The sequence below is a fragment of the Tauraco erythrolophus genome, chromosome 2 (assembly GCF_009769465.1).
Source record: "Tauraco erythrolophus isolate bTauEry1 chromosome 2, bTauEry1.pri, whole genome shotgun sequence".
NCBI classification, from domain to species: Eukaryota; Metazoa; Chordata; class Aves; order Musophagiformes; family Musophagidae; genus Tauraco; species Tauraco erythrolophus.
The window spans coordinates 9,751,652-9,774,339 of NC_141466.1; the positions used below are offsets into that span (position 1 = coordinate 9,751,652).

A 22,688-nucleotide genomic window follows, 5' to 3' on the forward strand; every position below is an offset into this window, starting at 1 on the left:
TCTGCAGGAGTGGCAGACAGATTTCAGTTCAGCCCATAGCCTGGTGGGTTACGGCACTCTTCTGGGATGGAGGAGATCTCTCTAGATCTCCCAGCGATGATTGTGTCAATCACTGACTTACCACGTTCATGGGGGAACGTGCTACATGCTGCAAGTTTGAGTAAGATCAGCCACAGCCCCAGCATTCTACGAAGACTCCCCTGACGGCGCTTGCTGGGCATGGTCTGAACACATATCAGACTGTGAATCTGCTGGGAACTTTGCAGAAAGGATTTTTTTCTGAGGGGATGTAAACATGAAGTAGGCACCATGTTGCCCAAACCTGCTGACGTGTTGGTGATTTTAGTCACATGCAGAGAGGTACAGCTCCACGTAATGGATGTAAATGCACTGGGACAGTTTTGAGGATTACATACTTGAACTTATACGTGTATGAGGTATTTTATAGACCTAAGTGCTGATTCACATCAATAAAAACCAGTTCTGTCTTATTTTTAAATTAAATTTTTTTCTTTTCATATACACTTATATGCAAGTGTTAGGGTTACTCTCATTTTTACCAGTCCTGAAGACAGTTGAGCATTCTGAAGTACCAAAATATTACAAATGATTTGCACCTCAGGACAACCTCACAAGGAGGATGCCTTTACCACGTAAGGAAATCTAAGGTACCACTACAAAGAAAGTGAAAAGCAAAGAAGGAATTAGGACTTTAAACACCTGTCACCTGTGGTTCCATTTACTAGCCTATAAGCTCTCTCTAAAAAGCCTAAGAACAATTACACTTTTTCGAGATGCATTGTAAAACTGTGATTCTGATTTGTGAGACACAAGCTGGATCTGTTAACATGACTCCTCTCTTCAGTCAGTTACTGCTTTGGCTAAGTAATGGGATGCTGAAGCTGCTTGAATGCTAGAGACTTCTCATCTGTGATAAATTTATTTTGCTTTTAAAGGGGAGAGCAAATCCATCATGAAAAGCTCAGGAGGAATTTTTCTGTCATATTTTTAATAATTTTTTTTTGCAGTCATTTATCAGGCTTCCTGTAATCACAATGGATTTTAAGCATCTTTTTGTTCTTGCTTTTAGCAACATTAGCTTAATTTGAAAACAAAGTAATTTTCCCATTACAAACCAAAACACAACAAACGACTGAGATATCACTAAGATTCTTGTAAATTATTTGCTCCAGTGACTCACAGGGTGCAATCTAAAACTCAAGCCTGTCTCTACCATCTCCAGTTCATGTACCAGCTTACTGCTGTTGGAAAACTTTCCTCCCCTTGCCCCAACACTATAACTGGTCAATGTGAAAGGCTAAGCTCAGGGATGCACATGAGCTTCAGTCCTTTTCTCCATTATCTGCTAGCATCTGGAGATCAGAGCCTTTTACAGAACATAGGTACCCACAACTGCCCTCATAAAGAAGAGAACATGGCTCCATCTTTCAAAAAGACGGGAAAGACATGATCTCCGTCTTCTATACAAAGTCCTAAAATGCCCCTTCTCAGGAAGGAGGGGACACGTTTTTAGAGGCTTCTCAGCCTGAGGGGGCTCAAATCCACAGCTGTTGCCTTCCGGGAGAGCGCTTGAACCATGGCGCTCCAGACAGCCCTGGAGTGCACTCCCACTCTCACGCTGAAGTTCAGCTAAGAGTAAGTTCCTTGGGGCCTGCAGAAAGAAGCAGCCTGATTTACCTGGTTAGCAGTTAAGGTCTTCACTTAGGATGAGCAAACATTCAACAGTCTTTGCGTAAAAACTAAAAAATAGAATAGTGAAATGATGTCCAAAAGTCACCATTAATATATTTTTTAAATCTGGCCTGAAATCCTCACATGATCATTTATGAAATAAGGGTTAAAATCTACCTTGCTCTTCAGCAATTTGATGGCAAACCACTGATGGTAAACCTCTACTCTATATCAAGTCAGTAAAATTTAAAAGGCAGCGGCTCTCTCCATTTTCTTCTTTATCAACTACATCCCTGTTATACACACACAGCTCATAACGACAGCAAGCTCCCTCTAATGATTACATGCAATGGAGATGCTTAAAACCTCATCGTAATAATATCTTCTCTCTCCTTGCTACTCACTTGCCTCTATTTACATCATATTGTCCGTCTTCAGCTCTATCCCTTTCAAATTATCTGTCCACTTTCTCTACACGGTATAATCAGCTGGTTCACCATCTGATACATACTCTTTTGTAGCCATACTGTAATTGCTTGCTTTGTTTCTTGACTGATGCATGTGTCTTCTTTTCCTATTCAATCCTCGAAACAGCTGCTTGCCTCACTCACTACGAGTCATCAAAGGAGCAAAAGATAACTATCTGTATTAAATCCTGAGGAGAACAAAAAAAATATCTACAGCTCCTTATTTACTTCTGCAGTGTAATTAGGAGCTCTGGTGAAACAAATAGCTACCTACAGAGAACTAGTGCATATTAACGTGTGAAGTGAAATTTTTTCATCAAGAGAGAAATACAGTAATTAGCGTTATTTGAAATAGAAGTTGACAATGTAAACAGCCTAAAAACACTAACATTTTTGTGCAGTAGCTAGATCACTTTATCCCTCTCCTAAATACAGACCTTTACAGCATGTGATTGCTTTTGCTACTCTTGTAATCCATTTGACTGAAGTGGCTCTCTGCAAGCTACCTTTACTCATGCACAAGTGCTGTAACTGCAAGTTGCTTCTGTTCATCTATATGTTTCTGTATCAAACATAGGGTCTGGCAATTTCATATTATACTGTCATTCCCTCATGTTTCTGTGTGCCTGCAAAGTGCACGTCAGTTGCTTCCTGACCGACTTCCACAAATTAGCCATTAACTCCTTTGATATTTGACATAAAAAGTAATTCTGGGTATGCTCAGAATGTTTTCTGCTCGCAGTATACGCATTAAGGAGTCCAGTTCCTCGCTATGGCTCAGGCTGGAGACCTGGTTTTACCTTACAATCCAATTTTTAAAAGTTCTTTCAGTTTCCTCTGAAAATTTGCATGCAGTACCTCATAGCGAGAATAAGATTTCTCTGCAAAACCCAGCTGAGTTCACAAAAGAAGTTGTGTGGTTACTACGAATAAAACCTTCCGCTCCCCTCCTGTAATTCTCCATTTCTGGAATTCTATCAGGTGTGCACCGTTCATCTTATGTGCAGCGAAGCTCCTCTGAGCATTTTCGTGGAACTAGGGGATGAAGAGCTAATTAAGGTGTGGCATTCTTTAGATGTGTGCAAAGCATTCATTAAATATAAACTAGCTTTATTGAGTGCCAAATGACCTACACTCCTGACTCAAAGCGGTTGGCTTGAGCCATAGACAGAGACTGAAAGGCAGAAGACAGAGGGAAGAAGAACAGTAAACAAAATGGGAAAGAAAAATAAGGAACAGGAGTTAGGAACAAATGGGAATGTAGTTTGAAGGTACATGTAGCTCTGACAGGGGCATAGCTTTCTGATCTCTACGCATGAATCTATTGTGGCAGGGGTCTCTAAATAAAGTCATAAGATGGCAAAAAATGGATCTGAGATAAGGTGTAACACAGTTCTACAAAAAATCTAAGCCTTCTTCCCAATTTGCTTATTTTTCTTACCGCTTGCATAGCTTCATTTGCAAGAGCCTTGGCTTCCTTGGCAACTTTTTCAGCTTCATCTGTGTAATCCTTGATGTTAGTATAAGCATTGAAAGCAAGTGTGGCGTTGAAAGAGAGGTTTTTGGCTTCAGCAAGGATTCTGTTGGGATGGGAAAAATAAACACACTGTTAAACCTGCTATCAGAGCTCAACAGAACATAGTATCCTACTTTTTCAAACCCAACAGCCTGCATTTCTAAGGCATTTCTTTAGAGAGCAATGCTACACTTGAGATTTCAGGAGTTCTAGCATTATGTGTTTAATGGAATTCACATTTATCTGTGCAGAAAGATATAAAAAACAATGTTCACTAAAAGAGGAGGTTCTGTGAGATAAAACCAGATCAGACACTGAGAAAAGATGCAGTGCTTAACAGTACAATCCAGATAATATATATTCATAATATGGGTTTGTAAGCTATGTGTTGAGCCAGGCAACTCAATGAATTTTGCACTGCATGAACATGGGGGATCATCCCAAGCATGTTTTAAAGCAGACTCTCAGAACAACTAATTTCGTGATCTGGCTGCCAATCACAGAAATGCCACGTGTGGAGAAGATCTCACTGTCTAAACCAAATCTCAAATATTAATTTTGCTGACCAAAATGAAAAACTTAAGCAATAATGCTTCATATTGAATGGGATATTCCATTTACATGAAATACTCCATTCAAATAACTATAAATTAGATTAAAAGGTAATTAAATCCAAATATTTACTGGTGCAGGAACTGGACCTCAGCTAACACCCTTTCAGGGGACTTTCTAGTCAACAGGCTGGAGAACTCACTTTTCTTGCACTCTCACTCTATGATATATTCAAACATTTTCTACAAATAAGCATTGTATTTGAACTTGGATTTTCACCTCTCTGGGAAATTCTCCAGCCACCAAGGTGTATGGCAATATAAGGGAGGTAGGGATTAGTCATGCTGGACCCACTCCAGCTTGTATAAAATAGTCATCGAGACAGTGTGTGTGGAAGAAAGAGAAACTCATTCTCTAACCTGGTAATTAATCTATTCTCTGGGGAACTGGGACACCTGGGCTCCAATCCCTGCTTCAATGAGTATTTACTGATTTCTAGAAAATGCAACAGGAAAGACAAAGGGAATGGATGGTATACTCCCTGGACTCCACATGTAGTTAATGGAGAGAGATTCCCTTCAGACTACTGCTGCCTCTGCATCACTCCTGGGAAAGTATACCTCCTTCCTCAACCACAGATGGAGCTCACTAGGTTACAGTAAGTTTTTGTGATGCTCTGTTAGAGAAATGTTAGAGAAATGTGCAGCCCAGAATAGCTATCTAGCTAGCAGCTCAGATGTACGGATCTAATCCCTTCTGGTTAGGAGGGAAATTAATGGAATTAGACAAATACCAAGGATGTTTACTCATGAGCAGGTGATTAGCCATAAGGGAGAAACCTATACTAATATCTCTTTGTATATAGGAAAAAAAATAATTTTTTTGGGGGGTTAAATTAACAAACTGTTTCACATTCTAACTTTCAAGAGAACGTCCTCAACACCTATTTGAAGCCTTAGTGGGTGATTGGAGATAAAGGGCTCTCTCTCAATATCTACTGTAAGATGACATGGTATTTTTTAGCAAATTTAGTATTAACTGAAAGATGCCCAAGTGCCAGTTGTGAAGACAGATACATAAGATCAAGTTGTCGAACTGCTTTAAGACAGAAGCACATGCACACACCCATAAAAAAGTCTATTTAGCACAGTTAAAAACCTCTCTCTCAAAATACATCTTGCCAACTTTTCATTAAGGAGGAAAAATATTCTTTGCTGTCTACATTCCTCTACTTCTTAGTTCTTCCATGCCAACTTTCCATGTATTTGGATATTTATATCCAAATTCAGTGCTGTGGTTGGATGTGACACTAGTCACCTACTTTAGCCCCAGAGGTGCACTGTAAAACTGACGTGTCTTAATCAGACAGTGCACACACCATTTACAAAAGCCACGTTTTTCTAGAAACAGTGCCCTTCAAATCCTTTTTACTCAGGAAACCACAGCTATCATTATTTTATGTACTTCTCAAAACATAAATTAGACTGAATATCTAGAGTGGTGTGACTACATTGTGTATGAAGCCAGTAATTTTACAAGTATCAGACACTTTATCTGAGATAATTCTGTGCCTTTTCCTCAAAATTACAGATGATGGCAAAGAAAAACATGTTAAGTGTCTGCTCACAAGTCTTTGAGATATTAAAATCTTCAGGTAGATCTAGAAGATGTAAGTAGCACAAAAGGAGCATATTTTTGATGTTAAAAAATCTCTCTTTTTTATTTATGGAGTGTTTTTGAGAAAATAAAACTCTGAAGCTATACTGGGGACAGGTCCAAGAGGAAGAACATCCATAATCTATTTCTGAGTATTACTGTTGCAAATTACATTTACTATTTATGGCTTGCCTTCTTAAATGCAAAAAAAAAAAAAAAAAAAAAAAAAGGCAATAAAACAAAAGACCCTTCCTGCTTCCCCCCCCCGAAAACCCAAAACAAAACAAAACCTTCTATTCTTTCCAGGAAACTATATTCATGATGGGTTATAAAGTATCATCCTTCTGAAAGGGCTTTGGTCATATAAAGCAAGGGCATTGCAATTCTCAATTATATTTAGGAACGTGACAGTGATAATCAGAAATGGAAGTTTCTGTACTTAGGTTTAAGCATTTTGGCCGATGACACCTACTCATTTTGGGAAAGCGTTTTGAAACCACTAGAGGGATTACTGTCCGTCACTAGGGGGGATTTCTGACAGCAAACAAATTAGCACCACGATAAGGATCTCCTGCCAAAATGGTCATCTTAAAAATAAAAACACTACTTGTTTTTAACAAATGTTTATGGAAACACATAGTGGGCTCTAAGTCAAAGTTCAACTTTTTTCACATCAACATAGCAGTAAGCATATGGTAAGTTAAACTGTTATGAATGCATCTGAGGGCACTGTTTGCAGTTAATGCAGCCCATAATCATCACAAGATGTATGAAACAGTTTACAAGAGATACACACACAAATTAACCAACTGGATAGTTGTATGCTCATACAGAACACTGGTTATTTGTATACATCCAGGGCCAGACGTTGAAGTCTAAGAAGAATGCCCTTCGATTTCTGTCAAGCAATTTTACGAACCCATTTCATGTTTTATCATTACCCATGAACGGCTGCCTTACCCATCCAGTATTGCAGATGATTCATTCAGCTGGGCTGCATGGTTCTCAGCTTGCAAAACCTTTTGTGGAAGCATCCTGTCATTAATTTCTTGTGATAAGTCATCTATTTTATCCTTCAACTGATCAGACATTGGCTGTATCTTACCGGCAATGCCTTCTACATACTGAAAACGACAAACAAAAGGTCTTTAAGCAGCTGAATGCAAGCACTCTGTAGCCCTTTATATATATATATATATATATATATATATATATTTCTAGGTTAGAAAAGACCTCAGAGATCATCGAGTCCAACCGTCCCTAATCCCCATTAAACCATATCCCTAAGTAGATCATCCACCCTATTCTTAAACACATCCAGGGATGGGGACTCAACCACCTCCCTGGGCAGCCTATTCCAGTGGCTGACAACCCTTTCAGAGAAGAAATACTTCTTAACATCCAACCTGAATCTGCCCTGACTAAGCTTACACCCATTTCCTCTTGTTCTATCACCCATCACTAATTTAAAGAGCCCTTCCTCAACCTCCCCACCATCCCTTCTCAAGTATTTGTAGGCTGTAATCAGGTCTCCCCTCAGCCTCCTCTTCTCCAGGCCAAAAAGCTCCAACTCCCTCAGCTGCTCCCCATAAGTTTTATTTTCCAGTCCCTTGACCAGTTTAGTCGCCCTTCTCTGGACCTACTCCAGGAGCTCAATATCTCTCTCAAAGCGAGGGGCCCAAAACTGGACACAATATTCCAGGTGCGGCCTCACCAGTGCTGAGTACAGGGGCAGGATCACTTCCCTATTCCTGCTGGTTACACTATTCTTGATACACGCCAGTATCCCATTGGCCTTTTTGGCCACCTGGGCACACTGCTGGCTCATATCAAGCCAGTAGTCAACCAACACCCCCAGGTGCTTCTCCGCCAGGCAGCTCTCCAGCCACTCTTCCCCGAGCCTATAGCGATGCTTGGGGTTTTTATACCCCAAGTGAAGGACTCTGCACTTGGCCTTATTAAAGCTCATGCCATTGGCCTCAGCCCAACGATCCAGTCTGTTCAAATCCCTCTGAAGGGCCTCCCTACCCTCGAGCAGATCGACACAGCCTCCCAGCTTGGTGTCGTTCGCAAACTTACTGAGGGTACATTCAATCCCCTCATCCAGGTCATTGATAAAGATGTTAAACAGAACTGGACCCAGCACTGAGCCCTGGGGAACCCCACTGGTGACTGGTCTCCAGCCGGATTTAGCCCCGTTTAGCCAATATATATATATATTTTTTTTTTAAGTATACATATATTTTTTTCCCTCTGAGGTATTATCTTTTAACTTTCCCATACATTAAGACTTCAGAGAACTAACATGGAAAGAACAAAGGAATGGTTGGACTAGAGAGTAGTGGGGAGATAAAACAATATTCCAAGAGCTATTTGCCTCTCTTGAGCTTAGTAGGAGTTCTTATTTTACAATTAAGGAACTGCAGTTTAAAAGCTTATAAACTCTAATTTGTATTTCTTTCCTAAATGTAGACACATGCACAGTTACAATAAATGGTCTTCGTGCTCCATAATAATAACTGAACAATGACAGAAGTTTCATATTTCAGGACTCTTCGAGTGACTCCAATGTATTTTTGCTTATTAAAGTATCTTAATAAGAACTGTACTTTTTGAAGACCTGCCGTTCCTGTCCCAATAAGCCATCTCCAAATGTTTCCTTTCCCATTTCTCCACAAGGCATTTTTCCATTCATTATAACAGTTTTCAATGCAAGATGGAAATATTTCCAGAACCAATGACGTTTCGAGATTTCTCTTTCTTTTTTTTTTTTTTTTTGTAGCTAAGGCACTGATCTCAAACTTTGTTGATAAAACTTTTAAGGCAGAACTTCGAGAAACATTATGTACAATAAGAGTGCCATCCTGTCCTCTCCCTGACCTTTCTAGACTTAAAATTGTTGCCATAGGCAACAAATTATTTCTTAAGTTTTCTTCTGATATGCACACAGTTTTTCTTCAGATAAATCTACATATAGATCAGAGTCGCACTGAGGTTGTGAATGGGTCAGCTGCATCTGAAATTCTTTACATAGTTAGCATCACAATCACAATACTGTACTTACAAAAGAAGGCAGGGTCCATAAAAAATTGTGAGCTAGCTCTTTATGTAATCCAATGATTCATTTAAATCTCAAAGTTAATAATTTTTATATACCAGATTAACTCTTCTGTCATACAGCAATGGAAAAATGACTTCTTCCAACCGAAATACTCCAACATCGATAAATAAAAAGAAATATCAGGTGTTACTTTAATTATCTGTTTTGCTTCAATAATGAGATACCAATTCTCAGATAAGGATGATAAAATACTCACCTCTACAGCTAAGCTTATTTGATTTGCAAGTTTGTTGGCTTCATTAAGGATTTCATTTCCTTCCTGCAGGGTCTTCTCAACATCTTGTCTGCCATCTTCTACAGCTTGCTTCTTTTTCTATAGGATGTGTTCACACAATGAAAACTATGAGCTGTTTACTAGAACAGGGACGACAGTTCAAATACCAGCATCCCAGTACAAGACTATGTTTTGTCACCATGTCACAATGCCACTTCTGGAATTCTCTGAGCTTTCAGAGCAAAGACAGTGACAACAATAAAGCACTTAAAAGGTAAGGTGTCTTTTCCTTCTCCTCCTGTCCCCAGCTTTGTATCCCCTTCCCACACAGTGGGTTTTTTGTTGTTCTATAACAAAGGTAACCGACTGTAGTACCATTGCAAAATCAATCAGAAAGAAGTTAGAGATCCTAATCTTTACCCAGATGTGTAAGTTCCTCATTTTGACAGTTACCTTCTCTGGCTAGGAAGGCAAAATTTATCAAAATATTCTGCTGCTTTCCTATTTATGTCCACTAGTGTTTCACTAACTACTGAACACTAAAGAAAAGATGATGGTTTCGAGCAACCTTGGCATTCTTGATTTTCCAACTAGCAAAAATACCACAGATTGTGTAGTGAGGATGGACTTCTGAATATGGAACTGGCAATTTGCTGTGCAAGATCCATTGAATATCACAGATTAGTTTGACAGGAGACCACGGCACTCTAGCATAAAGAGTGCTGTGATGGCTTCTGGGTCAAAACAGGGTCAAAATAAAGCAAAAAACCTCCTCAAAACAACCAGGTGGGCAGGACTGCTGGAAAGGATGCCTTCAGGCACTCCGATACCGTGATGCAGAGACTATTTTAAAAACTGAGATAGCAGGTAATTTCTCCAACCTTTATCCATCCACATTTGGGAAGAAAATGCACAGAACAGAGATCACCTAACATCTTTAGAGCACTGTATTTCCTTAATTCAATCAAGTCCACAAATTTCTGCTGAGAACTGAGGTCTTGGAACTCTAACCTCACCATTGTACAGGAGGTGAAAGCTCACTGAGATATAAACAGAATTGAAGCATTTATCTTCATTAGGTTGACTCTGCACTTTATGTCTTGGTTAAATGCTTGTTAATGTACAGTATAATATGCTCTTTAAGTCTCTGCAATTTAAATTAAATCACAAGCAGACCCCTCTGCTATGAGGGAGATCATTTATAACAGCTACTAACTACAGAGGATAGAGTTTGATTTATCACTCTGTAATATCTACATACCCCCTTCAGTCTTCTTCCCAGGGGTTGGAGAGGGAGATGAAAGTGTAAGTCTTCTAGGAACAAATATATGACAGCAAAGATTTCAACTGAACTATTTAAATCTTGAGCACAGGATTTGAATTTTACATGACTATTTATGCCGGGGTGAATTTAATCTCTCCGAGAAAAAAAAATCCAATGAACTCTCCACTCAGTGTTTAAAAGCAGATGATATTTCGATAAAGCTGTGGAGTAATTCCAGTTTTAAAAGCCAATGCATTTCTTCATTCCCAGGAACATGTTTCCTTTCAATTACATGAGATATAGTTTCATTTTAATAATATTTTTGTTTCAAGATTTAATTGTGCAAAGTTTCAAAATTTGATCGGACTCCAAGTAAACAAGGATACAACTTATCAGCACTCACCTCCACCATGGTCATATTTCTTTGGTTGACTGCAGATAAACGGTCAGCCTCTCTAATTTTACTCGTAGCTTCTCTTAGCAGATCTCGAGCATCATCAACTTTGGTGTGGTAGTTTGCCAGCTTGTCCCGGACCTCATTTTTGAGATCCTCATTTTTCTCACTGGGCTCACCAAATAATTTCTTCACCTTGTTCAAAAGATCTTCCGCATTCCTGCAATACATCACCACCCATGAAGGCGCTGAGTTCCTATTCCTACACTGAATAATCTGAATATTCTTAATAACAGGCAAATGAAATAAATAGACTTCTAAATTAAATTTCAAAATCTCTCTTTCAAGAGAAGATACGCACAATAAAGTGAAACAACAGTTGGTTTTAAGCCCTTTCTTGAAAAGGTTTTTAAATGCCACTAAGGTCCTTTTAATCAATTAGAAAATATTCAAATATTCTCCATCAAAGACAGTTTTGTCTTTTTTTTTGGTAAGTTGCAATTCTTGAGATCTGACTAGTAAAGCAAGGTTTTCTGAAACATTTTGACTTGTCAAAAAGATTTCCTTCATTCACATTAACATGATAAGTGACACAAAGTGGTTTTCTACCTTGAACTGAGGGGGGTATGTAGATATGCCCGATTTCAAGCTGTCTTGGGGCAGAGAAATTGCTTTAGACAGTCAAAAATCATAAATACTTTCCTGTGAAAAAAACAACCCCCAGGATCCTTGCATTTATGACTTCCAGTAACTGAAGAATTTTGTTCATCTAAAATTCTAGGATATTTTAAATGGGCTTTGGCAACACAGAAATAGAAAGGTCACAAGTGTCCACTTTTGGCAGGGGATACATTATTTCTTGATCATCAGAGAGCTGCTTCATCCAGCTTTAAAGGACTGGAGTACTGGAGCCCTCTCATTTCTCTGCCTCATGATACCAGGACATTGAATCAGTTTCATGTAATGCATCACCACTGTGTTGATGCAATGATACAACAAAGACCCCAGAAAGAAAAAAAAAAAAAAAAAAAAAAAAAAGAGGCACTTCCAAAATGATGGTTTAGAGATAAAGAAAAATCCTAAGTAAACAGGAATCTGTAGGATAGATAATATGTACGAAAGAAATCTATTGCACTTCCACCAAGAACAGACTAAGTTTTTCTTCCTGTCTCATTACAGCAAAGTGTCTGAAGAAGCTGTGTGGAAAACAAGAACTGTATTTTCTGAAATATACTGCAGTTCAGTCTGCCTATAGTCAGTTCTATTAGAAATGTTCTAAAATTTAACACATAAATAAATGCACACACAAACACACAAGAAAAATCTGAGAGGTAGAAAAGATATGTTGCCACTGGGCATAATTTAGATGAAGGATCTGAATGGGAGCCAAGGAGAGCCAAATTGTTACCTTAGCTTTGGGATTTTCTGAGATGGATTTTTTTTTCCACCCATCTGCCTTGCCTTTGGTTTTGATGAAAAAAATTATTCATGTTGTGAATTCACAACTTCTGAGGACAAAATATTTAATCAAAAATTAAATCCCAGTATTGACACCCTGTCACAGAAGAAGTATAGAAAGGAATTCAGAACTTTTCCCATACCTCCTCCACTGTTGTTCGTATAACGAGCTACTGTTAATACTTCTGGCAAATTTTGACACCCTTATGACTCTGCAGTACTGGAGGAACAGTACAGGACAGATGGATTTCCTTTTTATGACCTTGCCTCATGGAACAGTCCAAACCACTTATCTGTCCAGCAGTCTGCCTCAAGACTCCTCATTGGTGCTCTGAAGATAACACTTCCATATTGACTTGTGCATTTTTCCCTCTGCTCTTTCTAATGAAGTACGAGGCAATAAACCTGTTCCATGCAACCCCTTGCTTTATGTACCAAAATCTCCGTGTGATTGAACTGTACCACATTTCTTGAAATACTATCTTGTACATTTAAGCTGTGCTACTTTCACTGGATATCTTCCTTGAAAAAGAACAAAACCATATAAAATGCTTGAAGTGCTAGAAGAAACAATGACAGGTCTGGCCTAACAGCTGGGATGCTGTATGGTCTGAATCTTCAAAATGAGTATAAGAGAACAAAAGAAAGATTATAAACCGATGACAAAAGTATATTAAAAAATTAAACTGTACAGATATGAGAGTCTAAATATATTAGAATGGTTTATCTGGAGAAGAAATGAGGACTGTAACGTCATGAGTAGCATGGATAAGGTGATCAACTGTCCATTGTCTCTCCAAATACAAAATATGAAAATATCAGGAAGCAATGTCAAAACACAGGAGGTGTATATACAAACACTGTGTGCCCGAGTGAGGAAACTCATTCTTACAAAAACCTGGATGACAGAAGCTCACAGTGGCTCAAAAGCCATCAGACAAATTTATGGAAGAAAAAGTCACACAAAGATAAAGCTATTCAGCATACTAAATAGGAGGATAGAATTCTGGCTCACAGCATCCCTTGATAGGAACTCAGTGGCATCCAAGAAAATGTGTAGGAATGTTATAAAATGTTGAAAGATTTGTTTCGTAAGTATGAAAATAAGGGCAGTTTAGGACAGGAACTGGTGTATTTTTCACATGCTCTTCCTAGAGAAAAATTATTGACTAATGTGCCATTTCATTACACTAAGGCAATCAGATTATAGACTTGATGCGAAAAGTTTGAAGGAAAATAAATGAGAGAAAAAGCTGCACATGTAAGAGAAGTTTTGCCATCTCTGAAAGCAAGATGACTTCACTTCATTTGTCTTCTTCATTTAACTTTGGAACATTCACTGAAAACATAGGCGAGGTAAGAAGAATCCACTGATTCTTGTCTTTCTGTTCTTGGATAAAATTCTGAAAGCAGAATACAATACTGCCAAAAGACATCTCACCAAAGCGTAAACATGATTAACTGCTTCAAAGTGATCATGAGACTAGCAGAATTATTCAAAAGTAAATATTTCTAAATGAGTCTGTAAGAATACATGTGAGCATAGTGATCCATACACAAGTGCATGCACACATACAGTTTCAAGAATGATTAATTTCTCTTCATCCTTTTTCCTTGCAGAACGTATCCTATCTGCTATTTTACTACATTATTTAAGCAGTTTTAAGACTTTTTTCTTTAAGAAACAATACTTTTATAAAAGAGTTTCAGAAAACACCATTTAGAGACCTTTCCTCTCCTCCCTGTAATCCACAGTGACTAATTTTCCTTCTGTGGAGTTCACTGCCAAAATTTCTTGGATCTCAATGACTGCCTATAAAGAGTTAATCCTATCCTTAAGATAAACAGTACAACTTTGATTGAAATCAGTGAGCATACTAATGTATTCCTTAGTATAAAATGTATTCCTTTATCCGGAAATGAAAATACACACTTTGCACAGTTTATGAAGAATGGCAGGAGGGAGAGAAGTTCTTTCCTTCAAAACAGCCCTACTGCATTTCCTACTCTAGGAGTAGGAAATGATTTCATTTCTACTTCCTAGAGTAGGAAATGATTTCATACTAGGCTGACAGTTTCATGCTGGCTGTAGCATTTCAGCACTAAGAACACCTTGTTTGAAAGGCCTCCCCCTAGTCTGCCCTAAAATTGCGGGCAGTGCTTTCAAAGGCTTGGATAAATTTTTCTCATCTCTACTTTTTCCTGGTTTATTTCTATGTGTAAGTGGAGAAGGGATAGAAGAGGATCACTGGAATCAGGAAAAAAAAAAAAAAAGGCAATAAAATATTGCTGCAAAATAAGATTGCAATATAACCTTTCTCAAGAGAATAGAAAGCAGAACCATTAGCATTATGGAAATACTGCACTGGTAGGATTTTCAGAAAATGATCTGGTTTATAAAGCGTAAGATAGGCAGTGCAAATCTGATTCTATACTGCTTGGAATCCTTAACTAATCTTGTATTCTATTTAAGTCTCCTTACAGTATGCACGCAACTGATAACTGACATTTTCAGGTCTGAATACCTCTATCCCAGACAGCTTTCTGAGCCATCACAGCTTCAACGGACCACGTAGCGGCTCACCTGGATTGCCTGCTAGTTGTTTGTTCCGGTGAAGTGCAAAGCAAAGCCAAGCTCTAGGAATATGCCTGGTCTGACTAATACAGAAGTAACAGACTACCAGAATTTTAACTTAATGCCAAGTATTTTCCTGGATCAGGTAAGTTTTCAGCATTTTGCAAAACGCCTTATAAAGAGCTGCCAACATAATTATATCTACATATATAGTTTTTGTTTTTACAGATAGCTAAATAATCAAACCCTGGGCTTCTGAACTGTGCCAGGGAGTTGAAATATTCTGATCTACACTATTCGATATATGGCAAAATACATCCTTTTGAATGTCTATGCTACTGGACAAATTTGCAAATAGATAATATTTTTATTAGACCAATTAGTTTTCCAGAAAAATACCCAATCTTCTAGACAAGCTTTTTAGCACAAAAGCCATTCATCAGGTCTGAAGCGGGAGCTAAAATCAAACTGAGAAAGATTGCTTAGAATTCCATTAGAAATGTTGCTGGTACCTGTGGAGCAGAGAAGTAATTTCCTAGGGATTGCTTTTCATATATGTAAGCGTTTCCAAAAATGCAAATGCTGCATTAACAGATATGAAGTATTAGGCTTTCCTTCACATTTCTGTAAGCCCCAGCTTGAAAACTCGTTGGAAAAGATGACAATCAATCACATTTACAAGAGTCAGATATTATCACTGGGAGGTTGAGGACTGAGGTCTCTCTACTTACTCTAACTCATCTTGAGCTATTCTTTCTTGCATATTCAGTTCTCTACTTCTCAACTCTGTGATCATTCTCTCAGCCTCACTCTGCAGTGCTGGAAGACTCTTCTCCAAGGTCTCATCTTGGGTTCTGAGTGTCTCGTTCAGTTTTACAGCATCTTCATTTGCAGCTGCAGGGGGCCAAAAAATATTTATACAGAGAGTTAGTAAATAAAAACAACAGAGAGGCTTCAAGCATCTGCCCATCAACTCAATCAGCAAGTGGAACACAACTTGCATTGGTTATTCCTGCTGTGAAATATAAAGGATGGTTAATCCAATGATCAGTAACAAATGAGAAAATGTTTTGTGTTTCATCAAACCTTTTATTATAGCTCATTTTTAAGCATAATAATTAAAGTGAAGAAGTCTTTATGTCCAGTTTAAGAAATAAATTGCTCCTCTCCTCCTCCCCCTGAAAGAAAGAACTTGCACTAAACCTTCAAAACAGTAGAAGATAATCTGGTATATTGCTCATAGAATAGAGAAGCAGGCAGTACTAGCAATGAAAATTAGATTTAGAGAACTTCAAAATATGCCATTTTTAGCATTCAGACTTAAGAGTGCTAGGAAGAATAAATGATTGGGAAATTTTGGAAAAAGGAGAGAAGAGGAGTGAAAGACACCTATATATGTCTAAAGTCACTGATGTGTTTAGAAGCAGATACCCAGAAACAGAAAAGAAGGGTATGAAGTTTGGAATATGTTGGTACACTGTAAATGTATTATGTGTTTGGAATAGCTGAATTATTCCAAACTGATAAAGCTGTATACATGGTATCATACTCAAGGAATGACTAAAATCTTTCTGCCATAGCACACCACAACATACTAGAACATACACTTTCAGAAGCAACTAGGTCATTTATGACAATCAGTTCCATCTTCAGTTTTAAAAAGTACTGCTACCTTTCCATAGGCATAGGGCTCCCAACCAACTGATTTGACCAAAATAGTACAGTTCCTGGTCACATGGGTACTTCTGAATATTTTAAATTTAATCTTTAATGGAAGAAATTAAAATCTGTCTTCCAAAATTCAAATAAATTACTATTTCATCTACACATTGTGTAGGTTTAGAGCAAATTATGAAGAAAATTCTAATCCAATCGATCTGCTGATTAGAACTGAGATTTGGATCTTTAATGAAGAATCACAATGTGTGGGGTAGTGAGGACTGGAAAAAGACTACACTTTGCTTAAATGGATCATGGATCGCTTCTATGCATTATGTTATACATCATTACTAAGCTACCTCAGGTGAGGAATAGACATGTATTAATTCTTTTAAAAATCTGGAATACATAAATAGCAATTTAATGTCCCTGAATACTTACCTTAAAAGTGAAAATGAATATGTTATCTCAGCTTTTACTAGGTTCAGGAGAATTTGTACCTAGCTTTATTTTTCTCCTCCAACCTCCTCTTTTCATAACAATCTTTACTTTCTAGTTGTCTTGTACTGCAAACGTTCAGAGTTCAGTGGTGGTAAAAGATTCAGATGCACTGACATAGATGAACACAAGGAAGTGCAAAGCTGGGGAAATTCCATAGTTAAGAGGGAAAACTATTTACAGATACTTAGAAGTTCAGAAAATCAGCAATCAGTTCAGCAGAAATGGACCAAAGGTCAGATTATGGTCATTACAACAAATCACCACAAACTTCTCACTTGTAAGAACTTCTCACTTAGAAAAATTCCTCGATTCCCTGACGTTTAGGGAGGCATCTGTCAGATGTACAATCATGTACTTCTCAGCATTGCCATTCTCAAGCACTAACTTCAGTCACAGGAAAGAAATAGGTCCTTTCATGCATTTCATTCTAAAGTTGTTGTCTGCTGGCAACAAGTACCAGGGAGCCCACGGTCACAGACACAGATCTGCATTTCTAGAGATCCAAAGTACTATAACTTTCAGAAACCTGCAATCTAGGGATGGGGGACAAGGAATGAGCATAAAGAATATCTGCAAACTGCTTAGCCATCTCAAACAGAATATCATGAGTGGACATAAAGTCTTTAAGGAACTATCTGGCAATGTCTCAGGTCAAAAAGAGCACAGGCAAAGAAGGTATACGGTGAATAAGCAGTTAAAATGCTGTTAAATTTTTAAATAATCTAGGAATGGCTCCAACATAAGGTGAAAGTTTATCCTCAGTTTTTGAAAGATGGTTATCTTCTTGAACAGGAAGACACATGAGGATGGCAATCAGAAGTAAGGATATAGAAACTATCTCAGCCAGAGGAAGAACATTTTGAAGAGCTCACACTGGAACGGCCAGAGAAATGCCATTCTAGAAACTTCAAAGATCTGGTGCATGACAAATTCAGGAAGACCGTTTGAGAAAAAGCAAATATAGCGCCCATTTTGAAAAAACAGGAATTTCACTATGGCCTGAGAACTTGTTTTGGAAGTAAGTGGAAAACAGGATGTAGAATAAATAAATGTGGTTTTATTTTTTCCTAAAGGTAGCATACCTAAGACTATACAGTTTAATAGCAAATCCAGTTGAATGTTTTCATTAATGATTCTGAGGAAAAAAAGAAAAAAAAGGACATCTACTGATAAAATACACTTATGAGGAAAAGTTGTAAGACAGTCTTAGTAGTGAAGGACTGGAATGCTATGCAGAAAGAACAGAGTGACCTTCAAAACTGAAGTAATCAGACCAGAATGAGACTCAGTAGTAGAAAATAAAATGTTATGAACTACATAACAACAGAAATTTCAGCTGTAAACCATGGCTTTGCCAGTTTGCCAGTTGCAATCTCCAATGGCACCCAGCTGTGAAAAAAAGGAAATGCTATCCCAGAATGTATTAGGAGAGCTGACATAGGCAGGTTTTGCTGCTACTGAATTGCAAGACACTGAATCAAACTCATTTCAATGCTTGTTACCTGTGCTCGGGAAAGATGAACCTAATTTTGAACAGAGGAAGGGAAATTATATGAAGGTGAGCAGAAGCTTTGGGAGAATATGCCTGAAGGGGTTTTAGCCCAGATAAAAAGGGCATGATGATAAATTAAACGTGAATATTTTTAGCTAGAAATGAGAAGGTTTGTAGTTATGAAGAGTTCTGAAACTGCCTCCTATTCAGATTGTGTGTATTTGTGGAAACTACTTTGAAGATGAGGGTTAGAAAGTTTATGATAGCAGGGGAGCGGATGCAGCAACCCAGGAGGTATCTTTCAGTCCTGTGCTCCTATATTTCATCTATTCTTAAAATGTCAACCTGGCCACTAGGCAAACCCATTGATTTTAAAGTCTTTGTCTACTTCTAAGATACCGCATAAATTTATTTCACTCCCTTCAATGTCTCCCGACTCTATACTTCCTATTGCTAAATCTGCTTGAGGAAACTTTTGTTTGGGTTACACACACTTGGCATAAACTCTGTGGAGCGAAAAATTGGTTCAGCCCTTGTCATCCCAAATTCATCTTGAAATATGAGGACCCTGGTCTTTTGTTTAAAAAACTTACTGAAAACTTGCTTACTTTTTGTTGTTGCTTTTCCCACATTTATTTCATCTCAAAGTTGCACATCCTAAAAATATCCTAAATTGCTGTTCAGCTCAGCTGCAGGGCATGTAATGTGTTACATGAAAGGCAATATAAAATGTATTTTACAGCAGTTGGACAACAGTGGAAGCTTTCCCTTTCAATGAAATGGGCCTTCAGAAGGATAACTATTGAAATCAGTAACGTAGTGGGAGTTTTGAGGAATAAAGAACAAATCAATATTTTTCAAGTAAAAAACCTGCCTGTGATTTGCAATTATTTTCATATTTTTCAGCCATTATCTTATTTAATAGATTCATGCAATATATAGGTCTTGCTTCTCAAAGCCATCTACAATATTTTTGCTAATAAGTCTTTACTGCATTGTAAGTGCATCGAATGAGCTTGGGGAAAAAAGAGTTGGCTCCATGCCACTACTTAGGTAGGGTTAGGAGTCACTTGCAAATTCCAAGCAGCAGATTTTCATTAACAGCAAGTAGTAATGTATTTTTGAAGTCATTTTTGGGAATTAAGATGAAGTGTTAATGTAGCAAGTGCTAAAACTACATCAAGCTTTTTTACCAATACACGTTTTTAACTGCTTTTAAAATAAACAAAAGCTAAGCCCAGTTAGTTACTTCATCGTAATAGCTTTTCTTCAAATAACTGCAAAAATCCTGAAGGAACACACTCAATATTTTCCTAATCTTTTTTCATAATTATCAATACAATGTTTACATATACTGCATCTGTAGATTGGAAGAAGTCTGAAGATAGTTGACTGTAGTTTCTTCACTCAATTTTTAAAGCACATGAAATTTCTCAGTGAATAAAACTCTTCTTCACTGTCTCTCAGATCCACTTCCCCACCATCCTTTAGTTTACCTGAGAAACAACTGGCATATTTTTCTTTTTCCCAATACCTTCAGCAGCTTGAAGAATGCTTTTGATGAATTGTCCGAGAGATTTCGCTCTGTCATTAGTCCTCTCAGCATCCTGCCTGGTTTGTTCACCATCTGCTGTCACCTTGGTAGCCTAGTGATCCAAATTCAGGAAAAGTATAATTAATAAACAGGACAAGGCTGCACTGTGTGATAGTCCTACTAGCTGAATCTATGTACAAAATTTTCCTCAGGCAAAAAGCAATCAATGAATTATTGATCAGATGCATGGGAAATGACATGCTCTGTTCAAGTACACAATTAAATTTTATTACCTTTTCCTTTAAATGGAAATCAGAAGGCTTTATTTTAGGTTCTTAGAAACCCCAGTTGTGTGCAAGAGCACACAAAGGGAGATAGGATGAAATTATTTACTGAATATGCTTAAAGAAACATTGTTTGGAACCTTTTAATAGACTCGTCAGGGAATACTTTCCATAGTTTCACAACTGTGCACTTTTCGATTGACGAAATGCAGCAGGTATCATGACCTCTTTGCTTCCTCCCCAGAGGTGCTCTCAAAGAGACAGTTCATGCCAACAAGCAAGAAGAATTTTAAATCAATACATTAATTAGACCAAGAAAGAGAGAGAGAAAAAAAAAAGTAGGTTTTTTCAGCTCTAATGCTTCAAGTTGTTTGTTTACAACATATTGAGGTGCTCAGTAAAATTTTAGCTTTATGTAACTAAATGCTTTATAATTTTATTGAATCACAGCAGCAGTAGCAGGATGAAGACAGACACGTGCTGCAGACCCAAAAAAGATGCTGAGGAAAGGAATAATCATAAGACATTCTACTTAGCTCTCAAGGTCCCTATTTACAAAATGGACCCATTTTTATTACAAAGAAGGAGACGATTTCAAGCAACAAAGCTTGTCAAACTGTACTGTAAAGCAAAAAACCTGATTTTTTTTTTCTCTGAGGATCACATTCCTAAGTAATGTCACAAAGCAGGGCATTACGATCTTTCCAGTCTCTGCGAAATGGCTAGGAGGTCAATAATTCAAAATGAGCTTAGATTTTCCCTGACTTGAGCTATACAAACTGTTTTCTCAGTTACCAAAAAACCTCAGACATTTCAATAATAGTCAAAGAGAAATAGTATCACTTTAACACATTCATTTTTGCCTGATTAGCTTCTAGATGGAAGCCCTCAAGATACATCAGGACAGCTGGGTTTCTGAAATGAAATGAAATCCCTGGCATTATCGTGTCACTTACAGTTTTGGTCTACTTCAGAGTAGTTACTCTGAAAGTAATTTATATGAAAATGATTCAGGTAAATAGAATTATACAGGAGAATTAAGAACTCCTACTGACTAGGGGGAGTTGGTCCTATTTCATCCCTCTATCAGCAGAACACCACAGCTTTTCACATTTATGCAGCTTTAATCATGCTATTGGTTACTTCCTCTAAGATTTACAAAACCCCTTTACCTGCCTGGATACAGAACTGAAATATTGTCACAATGAGCTGTAAGAGGCAATTGGGATAGAAAAAATGCAAAAATACAGAATAGTCTTGATGGACCACTGCTCTAACCCAGCTTGGCATTTCTAATGTCATTTCATTCTGCATGTAATTGAGAACTACCTTATTATTTATTGTCAAATCCTCCACAATCAGCCTTTTATTATTTTGGTTTTATTTGCTTGGAATTTTCACATTAATTTTTATTATATTCCATAATATAATTTTTATTATATTCTATTCCATAGTCTTCCAGTACCTCAAGGGGGCCTACAAGAAAGATGGGGAGAGGCTGTTCAGGAGGGCCTGTTGTGATAGGACAAGGGGTAATGGTTTTAAAATAGAGGGAGGTAGATTCAGATTGGATATTAGGAAAAAATTTTTTACCATGAGAGTTGTAGAACACTGGAACAGGTTGCCCAGAGAGGTGGTGGATGCTCCATCCCTGGAGACGTTCAAGGCCAGGTTGGACGAGGCCCTGAGCAACCTGATCTAGTTGGAGATATCCCTGTTTGTTGCAGGGGGGTTGGACTAGATGACCTTTGAAGGTCCCTTCCAGCCCTAGCCATTCTATGATTCTATGATAATATTTATAAATTCTTTACTACAAACGGTGTTTTATACCTTACATATACTTTTCGTAGTTTTGATTACTTTTCCAACATTCATGTTAATTCCAATTGGCTACCTTAACCTCTCAATATTTATGACTGAAAGATATGTACTACATTTTTGTGCACATTAATCTGTCATTGAACAGTTTTCATTTCCTCTTGGTGACAGTTCTCCTTAGTACTTAAATCCCATTCAGCTCCACTGAAGGCTTTCTGTATTTTGTCATAATTTGCTTTGCTGAAAAATAACCATTCACTTCATTAATTCATTTAGCTTTAACTCCATAAACCAAATTAAATGGGAAATATCCTTCACACTGTACCTAGCCATTTTGTGGCTAACTAAATGTTCTCCTTTGTTAGTAAGTCCTACTCATTTTCTATGTACTCAGTTTACTACAGTTCACCATTTCTGTAAGGTCAGTCTTCATCATCTCCTAAAAGTTTAAGGAGGCACAACAAACTCTTTTCGGGGGTGCAATAAGAGTC

General features: G+C 37.8%; 1 protein-coding gene across 1 annotated transcript in view; it reads right to left on the minus strand.

Annotated features, from left to right (window-relative positions):
• The window catches only part of LAMA2 (laminin subunit alpha 2), a 303,089-nt gene that overhangs the window by 69,645 nt on the left and 210,756 nt on the right, over positions 1-22,688 (minus strand). The window contains exons 36-41 of the mRNA XM_086631963.1: positions 20,096-20,207; positions 15,641-15,803; positions 10,886-11,096; positions 9,201-9,317; positions 6,844-7,007; positions 3,601-3,739 (exon numbers count right to left, since the gene is read on the minus strand). Coding sequence (XP_086488089.1) covers positions 3,601-3,739; positions 6,844-7,007; positions 9,201-9,317; positions 10,886-11,096; positions 15,641-15,803; positions 20,096-20,207 — 906 coding nt within the window. The remainder of the gene's footprint in view (positions 1-3,600; positions 3,740-6,843; positions 7,008-9,200; positions 9,318-10,885; positions 11,097-15,640; positions 15,804-20,095; positions 20,208-22,688) is intronic.